The sequence below is a fragment of the Megascapheus bottae genome, chromosome 13 (assembly GCF_031878675.1).
Source record: "Megascapheus bottae isolate mThoBot1 chromosome 13, mThoBot2.hap1, whole genome shotgun sequence".
Taxonomy (NCBI): domain Eukaryota; kingdom Metazoa; phylum Chordata; class Mammalia; order Rodentia; family Geomyidae; genus Megascapheus; species Megascapheus bottae.
In genome coordinates, this window is record NC_143521.1 from 17,788,331 (window position 1) to 17,803,370 (window position 15,040).

Genomic DNA, 15,040 nt, shown 5'->3' on the forward strand with positions numbered 1-15,040 from the left:
AGTCAAAAGCTGACCAACTCAGGAGGAAGTGTCAAGAGATCTATTGTTCTACAGGGCTCTGTCTTGAGTTCTGTTGCTGTCTTCTTTCTTTTCAGACTCTAATTTTCCTATATTTCACTTAGGCCTTTGAAACCAGTTCATTTACCCTAGTTTTACTGTGTCTTTCTTTTTGTGACCTTCATTCAAACACTTTTGAAATAAGCATTTATAATTCTTTAGGACTTTTCACCTTACTAGACTGTGTATTCTTCCTGAAGCAAATAATTAGTTCTGTGTTAATTTTAGTTCTTTTTCTTCTAATCTCTGTCTACTGATGGTTTCCATTAATAGTGTTTATTTATTAAAAGATGTAGATTTATCCTCAGTGACAGTTGTTGCTTTGATCTTAGAATTTCATGCATGATTCTGTCTAGAATATTTTATTCTCAATCTACGCTGGGTCATAGGTCTACCTAGGCAAAGGGCTGCATCTCTATTTTCTTTGCCTTCTGGCTGTTCTCACCTTAGTGTTTCTCAATCAAATGATCAAATGTTCCTATGAAAATATTTTCCTAGCCCAAACCATAAAGTTTATATTCATATATCAATTTCAGATCCAAGTAGCCTCAGAAAGACCCTAAATATTTTCCCACCATAATTTTAAAAAATGAATATGAAAATAAAACTAACTTTATAGGATGGCTGGGAGAATAAAAATAAATATTATGTCCATATGAAATAATGAATGAGTCAGATTTCTCCACCCTATCTCACTTTGGCTGAATTCCAAGAGGTAAACATGGTTTTAAAAACCGAAGAATTATAATAATTAACACTTATTCTCTACCAGTGCTTTTTTTTTTTTGCCAGTTGTGGGACTTTAACTCAGGGTCTGAACACTGTCCTTAGACTTTTCTCAAGGCTAGAACTCTACCACTTGAGCCACAGAACCAGTTCCAGCTTTTTTCTATGTATGTGGTACCGAGGAATTGAACCCAGGTCTTCGTGCATGCTAGGCAAGCACTCTACCACTAGGCCAAACTCCCGGCTCCCTAAGCGCTTTATATGTCATGTCACTTAAACTTCATTAGAACAGATTATGGTAGAATCTACTCTATACCAATTTTATAGATGAAGAAATAGAAGGGCATAGAGAGTTGAAATAACTTGCCTGTTGTCAGGAATTAGAACTGAAACAGATACACAGGTGACCTTACTTCTACCCTGCCTTAATATTGTTGGTAGCTTTCTCCAAGTAAGCTAGCCAAAAATGATTAGATACAAGATAGTGACCAACCAATGTAACCATCAAAGAAATGGTGATTTCATTATAATTTAATCTCCAAGGGACACACCAATAACCAAGAAGCATTGGAACATAAAAATGGGTATTTCCTGAATTGGGGATGGGGTAGAGAATCTCTGCCTGTTCTAGAAAAGTCATGAGTATGTTTTTCTTTTATCCCTTTTATTCACAAGTTGATTTGTAAATTCATGTTTCCATTTTCTGGCTATTGAATGTACTAATGCCATAGTTCTCTGCCTTGATTTGGCTTTGGCTTTGATACACAACTGAAAAAGATCCTGTTTTAGGGGTGTCTCTCCTTTCAAGGGGAACACCTAGAAAACTACTAGAAATAAAACTTAGGAAGCTTGAACTGAGGCCATACTGTTAATCCTTTACACCCCCCCCATTTTATATGGAGATAAAATAAGACAGGGCAACTGTCTAAAGAAATAGTATATCTTATGCAAATTATTAAGTGACTAAAATGAACGTTAGCTTTCTTGTGGAAATTCCCCCTCAGACACTGTACTCCACAATTCAAACTTAAAAATTGGTAACCTGAAACAAGAGGTTTATCTTTGTGATTGTTTTTCTTGATATACTATGTGAAGATATTTCTTTTCACTTTTTGTCCCCTTATGGTTAATCTCATGTGGTTACTGTATCTGACTTTGTTACCTGGTATATTGTATATATGTTTATTTATTTATTTGAAATAGAGAAGGGAAAGGGGAAAACAAGATGATTAGGAGGGGATGGGGGAAAGGAAAGAGGGCCAAAACATGAGAAGGGGTATTAAGATTCTAGAAGCAATGCACCCACTACCTGACAAATACAACTAAACCCTCTATACATTACCCGGACAATAAAATACAATAAAAAAATTGGTAACCTAATTCTTTTTTTGTTTGCTTTTTGAGACATGGAACTCAATGTAATGGCCAGACTGGTCTCAAACTTCCATACTTATGTGATCATTCTCCCACAATATTCTCCCACAATCTTGTGGGATCAGCCTCCCACAAGATTGACTTGCTGCGAAAGAAAGTACAGTCCAAATGTACTCACCTGAACTTAATGCATGTTCCACGTCCTGCATAATCAGAAAGGGAGTGGTGGTTTCAGATTCACACATCACTTTGACTGACTCAGAATCTTGGGGTGTTTTCTCTTTGGTCCCCGGCTGGTCTGTGGCATGGGAAGTGGGTATGTGACCAGAGCTGTGTTCCTCCGTTGGGAATTCAGATGACATCGGAGCTGCTGTAGTCTGAATACTCACAGAAGTGCTCAGGGTGGGGGTGATGGAGGCAGAAGGTACCACAGGCATAGAGGTTGATAGGGATGAGGGGGTAGAGGCAGAAGCTTGAGGGGATGTGAGTGGTGGGGTCTGAGATCCTACAGCTGGCACAGTAGTTGCAGGACTTCCTGAGCTGTGTTCTTCAGGCATGGGTGTCAAATGAACAGAGCTGCTGGCAGACAAGAGCCCAGGGGTGGTGGGATTTGTGTGTGTACTTTCCCATACTGAAGAGTCGCTGGTGATTTCTTCTTCTCCAGGATTGGTGGAAATATCCTTGGAAAATATAGATGTTGAGGCTGTGGATATAACTGGGACAACTGAGGCATTGCCAGTGTCTGAGACTGGAAAGACAGTGGTTACAGCAGAGTTCTGTGGAGAGCCAGTCCAGATGGTAGGGGGTGGCGTAATTTTTGTTGAATGAGAAGCAGACGTGGAGGTTGATGTCACTGACATATTCTGTACCCTTAATCCTGTGAAAGAGCCAGGAAAAAAGTGATTAACTTATGAAAACTACATATTAGGGTAATAGAGGCTAGGCGATAGCTAAAAGCTATTGTGTAGTATGGTCTCAGATAGTTCCCATTTGGTATTTTGTATTGTGCAGTTAACACCCAATTTTGAAAGTCACATAAAAAGTTAGTTCTGCTTGTTTAACCACTCTGGAAAACAATATGGAGTAGTCAGTTCTAAAGAGCATTGGTGGTTATGCCTGTAATCCTAGCTACTCCACAGGCTGATAGCTGAGGATCATGGTTCAAAGCCAGTCGGCCATGAAAATCCCTGCGCCTCTTATCTCCAATTAACCACCAGCAAACCAGAAGTGGTGCTATGGATTGAAGTGGTAGAATGCTAGCCTTGAGTTTGAGCTGAAGAGCCTAGGGTCAGTGCCCAGGCCCAGATTTCAAGCCCCACCACCAACAAACGAAACGAAACAAAAAACAAAAACAAAACCCATGTGTTTGTACAAAAGGGTCTCACTGTGATACCGCCACACACACATGCAGTATGCCTCAATCAGATTCACTTCTCATTTGCTTCCTTCCCTCACATCTTAAAAATGATTTTTAAAAATTGTTCCACTTTTTTCTGTGATGCTCAGTAGGAACCAGCTGGAAGACTCAGTAGCAGTAGTAAGTGGATTAGTGGAAAAGAGCACTCAAATGGAATGACTCTTGTCCCCAGCTCCCAGCATACGTAGAGTGAAATTTTTGGAGAGAACTGACTGGAAATTTTGGGATGTCTGAGATGTTTTAAGGCCCCCGCAGTAATGCTGTGATGTGTGTGTGTGTGTGTGTGTGTGTGTGTGTGTGTGTGTGTGTGTTGGTCTCGGAGCTTGAACTCAGGGTGTGGGTGCTGTCCCTGAGCTTTTGTGCTCAGGGCTACTGCTCTACCACTTGAACCCCACCTTTACTTCTGGCTTGTTGGTAACTGAAGGGGTGAGTCTCATAGACCTTCCTGCCTGAGCCAGCATGCTAGGCAAGCGCTCTACCACTAGGCCAAACTCCCGGCCCCACATAACACATCTCTTGATTGCCTCCCCATACCGTTTTTTCCCATACCTCTGAACAGCTTTTCCATCTGATCATTTCCATCTCAATAGATGGAACCCCCATTTGCAAGGTTGCCCAGATATAAAGTAAGACATAATTTTTTAGTCATCTCTGCCTTCGTGCATTAAACTTGTGAGACACAGATCATTCCTTTGAGACTATATTCATAATCCAGCCATTTTCTCCTCAGCAGCTCAACATCATTGAGTTAGCATAGACAGTAGTATCCCTCCCTCCTTCCCTTTGCCTCCCTCTCTCCCTGCCTCCCTCCCTTCTGTCTCCTGCTAAGCCTTGTGCATATTAGGAAAGCTCTCTACCACGGAACTATACTTCCTACGTGAGAATAGTATCTTAGCCTTCTGGTTTCCAGGTTTCTTTCATGCAGCCCACATTTCACATACAGTCAGAAAGAACTTTTAAGTGATAAAGAAGGTCATTTTTTTCTTATGCTGATCAAAGGACTTCAAAGCTATTCTGGAATACTTAGAACGATCTCCAGATAGTTCTCCATGTCATCTCATGTCCTCCTTATTGCTTTGATCTACTCAGCCACCTCTTCCTCAGAGCAGCTTTCCTAGACAGTCCTAATTAAGGCCATTCCGACTCCAACCTCTTGTCATTCTCTTTAAATGGTTCTAAAGAGTTAAAGGAAAACACACAAAGCTTACCAATTATGATTATAACATATACAGTTCAATGGTATTGGCAAATTCATAGTGAACTATCAACACCGTCCATCTCTAGAAGCTTTTAATTCTCCCAAACTCAGACCTAATGCCCATTAAAACAAACAAACAAACAAAACCAACTTCTTGCTGGGCACTGGTGGTTCATGCCTATAATTCCAGCTGCTCAGGAAGCAGAGATCTGAAACCCATGGTTCAAAGCTACCGTGAGCAAGAAAGTCTATCAGATTCTTATCTCTAATTAACCAATCAAAAGCTGGAGGTGAATCTGTGGCTTAAGTAGTAGAGTACTAGCTTTGAATAAAATAGCTCAGAACAGTACTCGGGCCATAAGTTCAAGCCCCAGGGTCAGCACAAAACCAAAACCAATGTAACAACTCCTCATTCCCCATTCTTCCTTTCCCTGTGAACCACCAGAGTATTCACTATGAATTTGATGCTTTAAGTGTCCATATAGGTAGAATGTATATTATTAATAAAGCCTTTTTATGATTATTTCATTTAGCATAATATTTTCAACTTTTTCCCATACTACACTTTGTCAGAATTTACTTCTTTTTTTCCCATATTTTTTATTGTAATTAGTAAAAGGGTTACATGATATTTGCCAGATAGAAGGTGCATTAATTCACATACATTGATACCCTTTCACATGTCTTGGTACCCATTTCCCTCCCTCCCCTCACCCCCCACCCGTATTGGTTTTCCCCCCTTCCCTATCAAATTTCAAATATCCAAATACAAATAAATTCAATATATCAGATAACAAAGTGAGATACTATACCAATATGAGATAACCAAGGGACAGCAAAGGAGATGAGTGACAACATAGTACATTAAGGACAACAATCATTCATTATATGGCTTTTGTTTCAATATCCTGGAGGTCCTTTCAATTAGCTTCACATTATATGGCCTTATGTATCAAGATTTTGCTCTATTGCAGATCTCTGCTAGTCAGAATTTACTTCTTTTTAGGGCCGAATAATATATCTATTGTATGTTTTATTTATTTCTTTAGTTTGTCTTATGGCTTGAACTCAGGGCCTGGGTACTGTCCTTGAACTTGTTTTGCTCAAGCTAGTGCTCTACCACTTGAATCACAGTGCCACTTCTGGCTTTTGGGAAGTCATTATTGGACATAAGAGTCACATGGAGCTGCCAGGGGTGGTTTAAACAGTGATCCTCAGATCTCTGTCTCCTGAGTAGCTAGGATTATAGGTGTGAGCTACCAGTGCCAGGCTGTATATTTTATTTTTATATCACATTTTAATTACTCACCCATTGATAGACAGTTGAGTTGCTTCTATTATGAATAATATAGCTATAAACATGAGTGAACAAATGTCCATTTGTATCCTTGCTTTTAATTCCTTTAGATATTTACCCAGAAATGAAGAACGTTGCTGGATCATATACTACTTCTATGTTTATTGATATCTGCTTACTCATTCCTTATCACTCTCCTTTTAGATTATAAGCTCAATGAGAAGATGGGCCTTATTCACTATGGTTTTCCCTAAGCTAAGGACAGTTCTTACACCACAAGAAATGGTGAGTCCTTATGAAAGGCAGTCAGTTAGGTTTAAGAACTTTGACCTTGAAGACTCCTTCATCTATCTACTCTCTTCTCCAGTCGCTGCAGCCTTTGCAGGGAGAGCTGTCTGTCTGGTGTGGAAGGTGTGTCCTCAGTTTCCTCTGTCATTCCACCATGATGCATGTCTATGACCCGTGCCGTGTTAGGTCCCCAGTACACTTTGAGATTTCCTTTGAAATGGCCCAGAAGTAAAAGTCACTCACATACAGGGTTTGGAGAAAGCAGAACATGGGGTTAGATATCAGCACAAAAAGGATAAAAGACCAGAGGGAAGGCATTCATGGATATGGATGAGGAAGTAGGATAAAATCTGCACATTTCAGCATTCTGCTCCTCAACAGTTTTACGAGCTTATGGAAAGTTGTGTTATAGGGTCTATCCTGAGCTTAACATTTGGGTTTTCATCAAAAGAATTGTTTTAGCTTTGTTTTAAAGGAGTTGGGTTCAATGTGTATCTTACAACATTAAGAAAAGCAAGGGAGGGATGGGTAAGAATGTTGAACCGGGTGACAGTGATTCAAAATGCATTGTGTTCATAAACAGCTGTGTTATATGACAAGTCCTTTGTACGACTACTTAAAAATAAAAAGTAACAACAATAATAAAGGATTGGCCAGTGACTAGGGTATAAGTCAATGCCTCTCATGTATTAATCCTTTCCCCTTCTTCATGGCTAAAGGAAAGATTTAAAATGAACCATGAACTACAAGAGGATTTCCTTCCTATTAAGGCCAGGCCTCTCAACACAGGCCACATAAAATTACATGCTGTTATGGTGGTCTTTTGCCAGCTGTGAACTATCATCAGTGTCAAGATGAATATAAATCAATACATCCTTGAAATAGGATCTACACAACAGTTGGGATAAGTATTATTAAACACTGAATCTTCATATGTGCCCTGTGAAGCTTATTGGCTCTGCATTCTGGAAGCTCCATGGCTGATTTAAAGGTTACTAGAACAAAAAAACACATGGTAATATTTAAGTTCTGTTCATAGTGTCACATATAGGTAGGTAGATGTGAAGAAAACTTCAGCTGATAGCTGGATGAAAAAAAATCTGTGGAACTCTGGGATAAATAAGGAATCCCACCACAGAAATGATAATTCATTCATTCATCAATCATTTATTGATTAGCTTCCATGCCCACGAAGTTCCTAGAGTTCACATATCAGGACTGAAATGATATCCAACTTCCTATAATACAATTTAAGAGGTGTTTTGTAAAAGTAGAACACTTTGCAATGCAGCTTTGAGAAAAGATGATCAAATTCTGTAAGGGGACCACAGATTACAAAAATATGCAAATTCCAGTTTCAAAAGGCACTTAGAAAATTTACAGAAGATACTTATACATGATATTATTTAAGATATACATTGTTGAGGTTGACATCTGAATTGTTAGTTCCAGTGGAGATAAAAAGCTGGATTATGGAAATCATTATAATGCTTAAAGTGACATGCTCCAAAGATTGGTTTCATTGCTGGAGACTTCTATTTCCTTGCTTTATTCTTACAATATATTTTTATATTTCTGCCTTCCTCCAAAGAAGACATTTCCCATAACTGCCTATTGAACATTTATCTAAAGGACTTTAGAGTCCAGTTCAGGCAATTTCTACTCCCAAACAAATCAACAATGCATGAAATTGGGTGACAACATCGGTTATCATCACTTGAAGAAGGCATTAAAAGCCTCTGCATTGCTTTTTTTGATGGTACATTCCACACTGCCCGAGGGTGGGTCTCCTTTCAGCAGGAAGACAGCTGGAGCTAAGACATTAAGACTATCCTGAAGAATGCAGGCTGGGTCAGTGCTGTGGCTGAAACTAAATAACCATAGCTGGAGGCTTGGACACCAGGAATTCACTAGCAAATCCACAATCAAAATACTTGCCAATTCAGTTAATGGTGAGAGTTTTCTTTCTGCTGATCTGATGCTCACCTACCATCTAGCTGTGTTGTAACATGGCCTTTCAGTAGAGAATTTGAGTGAAGCTGAAGACAGAGGGATGGGGAGTGGGGGGTGGGGGGGAGAGGGAGAAGGAGGAAGGGAGGGGGGGAAGAGGGAGAGAGAGAAAGAGCTATAAGAGTCTTAATCCTATTACCAGGTCTGGCTCTCATGGCTTCATCTAGCCTAATCATCTCCCCAAAGCCTCATCTCCAAATATCCTTACATTTTGAGGCTAAAGCTTTTTGACATTCAGAATTTCTAAGATATTTTGAGGAGATGTGGTTTCTCTTTTCTCATGCATACTACTTGTGATCACAGCAGTACCAAGCTGAATTTAACAAGTATTTTCTTAGGCTATCCAGAAAAAAAAATACTGGACTAGAAAGAGCCTAAGAAATGAATGAGCATGAGTTCATTTGCAAATGGGGGGAACGGACACAGAGCAAGACAACAATATGATTGACCTTACGCATCTGAGAAGAAGCACTGGACAGTGCCTGCCCAGAAAGCACTGTGTCAAACCAGAGTTATAACCAGAGCTCACATCCTCTGACCCTATAGGCAAGCTGCACCTCATCCTCAATTAGGCGGATAGATTCTACCTCCCCCACCATCCACCATTACAGAGTAAATATTGGGAAGGTTGTGAGAGACAAGCACCTAGAAATATGCAGTGCCCTCATATGCCTTCCCTCCCAAGGGAAGCTGTTTTTCCTGCATACACAAAAGAATTAGTTTTATTATTTCCTCCAGAAAATTGCAGGTAATAGAATGAAGAGATTAAACTCATTTTTCTCTTACTTAGTGGTGAATGAGCATTGTTTCAAAGCAGAGTGACACTGCTAGATTGGGCATACTCTATCTGGGCCATAACAGGCCCACATATGTAAAATGGACTGCCGATAGGAAGGAAATTTCTAAGACTGAGTCCCAGACATGAGGTCTGAGGGTACGATGGGTCCACTTACTGTGAAGTTTCTCCTTGTAAGTTTACAAATGTCGGTGGTTCCTGAGATTTGCTCTAACTCAAGCTTCTAAGTTCCAAAATGAGTGAACAGATTGGTGCTCTGAAGAAAAGCAGATTCACAATTGGATAGAAAATTGTTTCCATGTGTATTTTCAGTTATGGGGAAGACCCATATCACTATTTCTATCTCTTTGATATTTAAAAGCACTTGTATTTGTCTCCATCCCTGTTTACCTGCTTTATTAGGAGAAAGGATTTAGGGGCTGACGGGCTGAGACCTGCATGCAAATTTACCCAGTGGTAGGAGGAGTTACAGGAAGAGTCTGTTGTCTATGTCTTCTGACCTACCTGCACAATAGAACTACAGGGCAGTATTTCCTCTGTCCCTAGATTCCACGAGCACCAAGCTGGGCCTGTGTCAAAGTCCCAAGCAGCTTTTTTGGTATGCCTCACCTGTTCTTGAACATGTCTCTCCTTCTCCCTCCAGCCCCCACACCCCTGCCAACTTGGCCATGCCCCCAAATTGTCAAGTACCCTAAGAAAAACATGTAACAAGACTTTGGCAAATTTGGTAAAACCTAATTAAACCACAGTTAAGCTGGCCCTGTGGCTGCCGGGTCAGCCTGGAGGGCTACCTGGTCTCTGGAAAGCGTTCCTGGTTCTCAAAGGTGTGTGCGCTCAGTTGAGTATTAATAGTCACTGCACACAGCCCTGCCATTTCACAGATGATTAGATGAAGCCCTGGAAACGTGATGTCCCTAGGGTCACAAGGCTAATACATGGGACAACTGAAGCGTGAAGCTTGAATCAGAAATTGTCGTGCTCCAGGCTTAACCTTTTCATTATGGGATTGGATTGGGAAATGCAAGGGTGTTTTGGTTCTTGTTCTTCTTCTTGTTCTTGTTCTCTTCCTCCTCCTCCTCCTCCTCCTCCTCCTCCTCCTGCTCCTCCTCCTTCTTGTTTTTGATATCTGGACCATGCTTGCAAGGTTATCCGTTCTCAATTTTCTAATAAATTCTCAAGCATGGGATACATGAGTGATCTTGAAAATGTTATGAGACTGTCTGAACTCCTTCCCTTTTCCCTTGATCCTATCAGGGCTCGTTCATGTTCTCAGCATGAATCACATACTCCTTGGCACAGTGCTCCACCTCTTATGTAGTCTCCTGAGCTCACCCTCACAGGGTCTGGGGGACCTTGTCAATTGTGAATTCCTGAAACGTTCCAGAACCATCCTACCCTTGCCCTGGTTCTTCCTACCTAGAATCCTTCCTCCCCATTCACTACAACCCATCTAAGAAATAGAGAGCCTGACTTCTTCTATGAACTGTCTTCCAACACTCTACAGCCTTTCTCCTCCCCAAGGCCACAGGGCTTCACACAAAACTCCAGCTAGAGTGCACTGTGATGAGGTGAGACAACATTTCTTTCTGCTTGTCTTCCCTCAAGCCCAAAGCCCTGATAGTAAGAACTACAATCTGTCCTATGTGTCTCCGTGATGGGCACACAGAACAAAATTATTGAATATTGAATTTTATGACTTACATTCTAGGTCATGAAACCAAAACTAAAATGTATTCCACCTTGGATTTGTTCTCCAATTTCATCAAAAAGATTAGTTAATATGAAATTGTGGTTGGGTATCTAAAATTAGTTTTGCTTGCTTGTTTTTAGATACTATAGAGATTTATTCTTTTATGTATGATATAGACAGAGTAATCAGCTCTTAGATGCTGGCAATCGATTAGCCCAACTAAATGCAGGCCAGTCTTAATATCCCCACATTAAATAAAATGAACATTAGTAGGCAATTAAGAGTTGAGAGAGAAAAATATTACAGTGCTTTACTGAGGCTAGGCCTTTGTGTTCTTTAGGTTGGCGGAAGTCACCCCACCAAAGGTTCCCATGCTGTCCTTGCTAAGGACGTTGGAACTGCTAAGGGTCCCTAATCCTTCAGAAGGTTCGTCTAACAGCTGCACAACCATGACTACTTCATGTGATTTGACCATATGGCATTTGAAAGTTATCATATGTCTACACAGAACATATATGCTCCAAATCCATCAGTTTATATTTAAGATGATATTGTTCTGAAGTCGAAAAGCCATATCCCCCGAGTGTTTTGTTTATGGAAATGAGATATAATTCGGTCCAAAAAGAGGAAAGAGCTTCTATTTTCCCAGTCACTGGATCAGAAACTGAAGACGGAGCATATGACTCAATTTCTTCATCTGTAAAAATCAGCATTAAGGCTATCACCAGGTTCCCTGTGGGTGCTGTGAATGCTAATGAGAAAATAACACTTGTGAAGAATGTTGTACTTCCTGGAGAAAAACATAACTTTTTTCCCTTGTGGAGTAACATCTGTCCTTTTCAATCTAACTGTTGCTAGGTTGGGAGGCATTGTATGGCTGGCCTCAGAGGGAGGCCATACTAAGCAAGGATGCTGACAGATGCCTGAAATTCTGAAGGTACCACACTGGGGCTTCTCAAAACTGGATGATAGAATAAATAATAAACAGGAGAGCAAGCAGTAGACTGGTTCCTTTGTGGTTGAAGGTATGGGCACATACAGCTGGTGATCATAAGGAAGAAGAAAGGCCCCGGGGTTGAGTTATCAGAGGATTTTTCTGGGGATATAAAATGATGTTCTCTGGTACTTCCATTGGCTCAGTTCTAACATTTGTAAACTTCCTGGCAAGAGTACTCATAGAAGCTCACATATAGCATATTAGAATATGCAACAGTTAAAAATTCAGATGTGTCTTTCGCCAAGCCTGAGGTCTACCCACAGATATGAAGCCAAATTCAAGGACGCCCTGTAGTGACCCTGAAGACACGAGATTGGGGATCCTCTGAGGTAGTGAGGTCCAAAGCTAGGCTTGGGCTCATGTAAACCTAGGATAGGGCCTGACTTGGACATGTCTCTAGGTAGCCTCCCCTTCCCCATACCTCACTAATTGGGCAGGATTTTCCAATAATCCTAGGCAGAGGGGAAGGAAGAAGGGAGGGAGTGAATGTAGGTCTCACTTTGGGTGAGTTTACTATGACCAGCTTTTCACAAATTGAGGCTGTGTTTACCCTCACTCCTTGACGGCAGGCCACACCCTCTGGTGTGAAAGCCGAGTTGAGCTCCCTGTCCCTCTCTTATAGGTTCAGTTATTCAAATCGAAAAATAAAGTATAACATGCTTGAAAGAAAGAAGTCTTTTGTTTATATGACTTTAAAATGTGTATACGGAGGTATCTCTTGCTGGGTTATGGGGTAACATACCACATTTCCTGCAGGCTCAAGTCACAATCATATCATTTCTCATCCACATCTGTGGGCTTGAAATAATCAGAGCTTAAACCCCATGTAATTACCCTGCATGGAGCTTGAACCTTTCTTCAGAGGATCTATTCAGGCTTCTGTTGGCCCAGGTGGGTGGGCTCCCTGGAGCAGTTGCACCAGTCTTTGTAGCCTAACTGCATCTGTGCATTTCTTTCCCCAGATTGTCTTCTGCTCAGCTGATTGGATCACCCATGGTTTTTTAAGTGGTCAGGAAAGACAGTTCTCAGGAATGCCCTGGGAAGACACACCTGAAATAACCATTGGTAAACTGACTATGAGACACCATCGTGAAATATAATCAGGCCTTAGACATGGTCCACAGTTGTCACCTAGAGGCAGGCAAGCAAGAAGACTGTCTCTAGGGCACACACTAAAATAATGACTTGGGAAATACAGGGTTTTTTTTTAGAGAAACCTGGGACTTCAGAACCCTTCTTTATCTCCCTGATGCCATTTATTTCTACCATAGAGGCCAGTCAACTTAAATGGATCTATTTCATGGTTTCTATTTCTTTTAAAAATACAAATATTATTTCTATGCAGTAAAATGTATACCACTCAAGTACACAACTCAATGAACTTTGACACCCATCCATCCTGTGTCAATATTTGCATCAGCTGGGAAGTTTCGTCATGTTCTCTCAGAACATGACTTTCCCAGAGTAATATCTGTTCTGATCTTTATCTTCTAGATTCACCTTGCCTGCATTGGAAATTCACGTACATTGAACTCTGTGGTATGCATTCTTTTTTGGGGGGTTGTGGGGCTTGAACTCTGGGCTTGGGCGTTGTCCCTGAGCTCTTCAGCTCAAGGCTATCATCCTACCATTGAACCACAGCACTACTTCCAGTTTTCTGGTGATTAATTGGAGATAAAAGTCTCACAGACTTTAGTGCCCAGGCTGGTTTTGAACTGTGATCCTCAGATCTCAGCCTCCTGAGTAGCTAGGAGTGCAGACATGAGCCACCTCACCCAGTGGTGTATATTCTTTTAGCTCTGAATTCTTGCATTCCTCATGAAACTCACCTGTGCTTCTGTGTATCATTAACTCATCATTTTTCAGTACATTTCATCTCTGGAGGATTGTATTCAATTATATGTATGAGTTTAATCTATTTATCATTTATATTGATGAACGATATGGGCATTTTCAGTTTAGGGATATTACGAATAAATCTACTTCATAAATTTGGATTTAACATTTTTCTAATTCTTATTGCATGCCAAATTGATGGTAATTTATGAGTAGCAAATCACCATTTATCAGTGAGCAGAAGAAGGCTTGACAGAGTTAAATAATGAATTCCTAGTTTCACACTCTATGAAATAGTCTTTTTTTTTTAAACTCAGGGTCTGGGTACTGTCCTTGGACACCTTATGTTCAAGGCTAGTGCTCTGCCACTTGAGCCACAGCACCCCTTCTGGATTTTTCTCGGTATGTGGTACCGAGGAATCTTAACCCAGGACTTTGTGCATGCTAGGTGAGCACTCGATCCCTAGGCTATGCCCCTGGGCCAAAGCAGTCTATCTTTATGGCTTGCCCTCTTAACCACATGCTGTCACTGGCATGCAGTGATTAAAACTGTAAGTTATGAGAACTTCATCACCATTTCCCTCTCTATAAATTGAGGGTAACAATAGTACCCCTAGGAGGGGGCTGGTGGCTCAGGACTATCATTCTAGCTACTCAGGAGGCTGAGATATGAGGATCTTGGGTCATAGCCAGCTCAAGCAGGAAAGTCTGTGAGACTCACAGTTCCAGCCAATCACCCCCGAAACTGGAAGAGGAGCTGTGGCTCAAAGTGGTAGAGAGCTAGCCTTGAGCAAAAGTGCTCAGGGACAGTGCACAAGCCTTGAGTTCAAGCCCCACCACCAACAAAAAACCAAACATCCCCAAACACAGTAGTACACCATTCAAAAGGATTTTTATGGAGAATGAAGTCAATGATTCATGTAAGGTGAAACTACATGGACAATCCAACATCTATTTCCAATCCCTTCCTTGTCTATTTTCCTACAGTAGATACAAACATGAAATCTTGTCTTCCTAGCTTCCTTTGCAGGTAAAGGATGTCTGTGTACCACTGGTCTAGGCAATGGCATGGCTGTGCATAACTAAGAAATTTCTAGAGAGGGGATGCTCTTCGTTTATACTCTTTTCTTTCCTCGTTGTGGTTAACACAGACATGATGTCGAGCACATGGCAACATGCTATCACATGAAGGATGACAGTGAATCCACTAAGAATTATGAAAGTGAAAGGGAGCCCGGCATGGGATTTCCATTTCTAGATTTCTTTCTTCTTTTTCTTTGGCAATGCTGAGGGCAAGCACTGTATCACTTAGACGTCTTGTTAAATAAACAGTGTATATACATTAGACGTTGAA

General features: G+C 40.9%; 1 protein-coding gene across 1 annotated transcript in view; it reads right to left on the reverse strand.

Moving 5' to 3' along the window:
* Nucleotides 1-15,040, reverse strand: part of Parm1 (prostate androgen-regulated mucin-like protein 1) — a 98,750-nt gene that overhangs the window by 25,335 nt on the left and 58,375 nt on the right. The window contains exon 2 of the mRNA XM_090343436.1: nucleotides 2,336-3,034. Coding sequence (XP_090199562.1) covers nucleotides 2,336-3,034 — 699 coding nt within the window. The remainder of the gene's footprint in view (nucleotides 1-2,335; nucleotides 3,035-15,040) is intronic.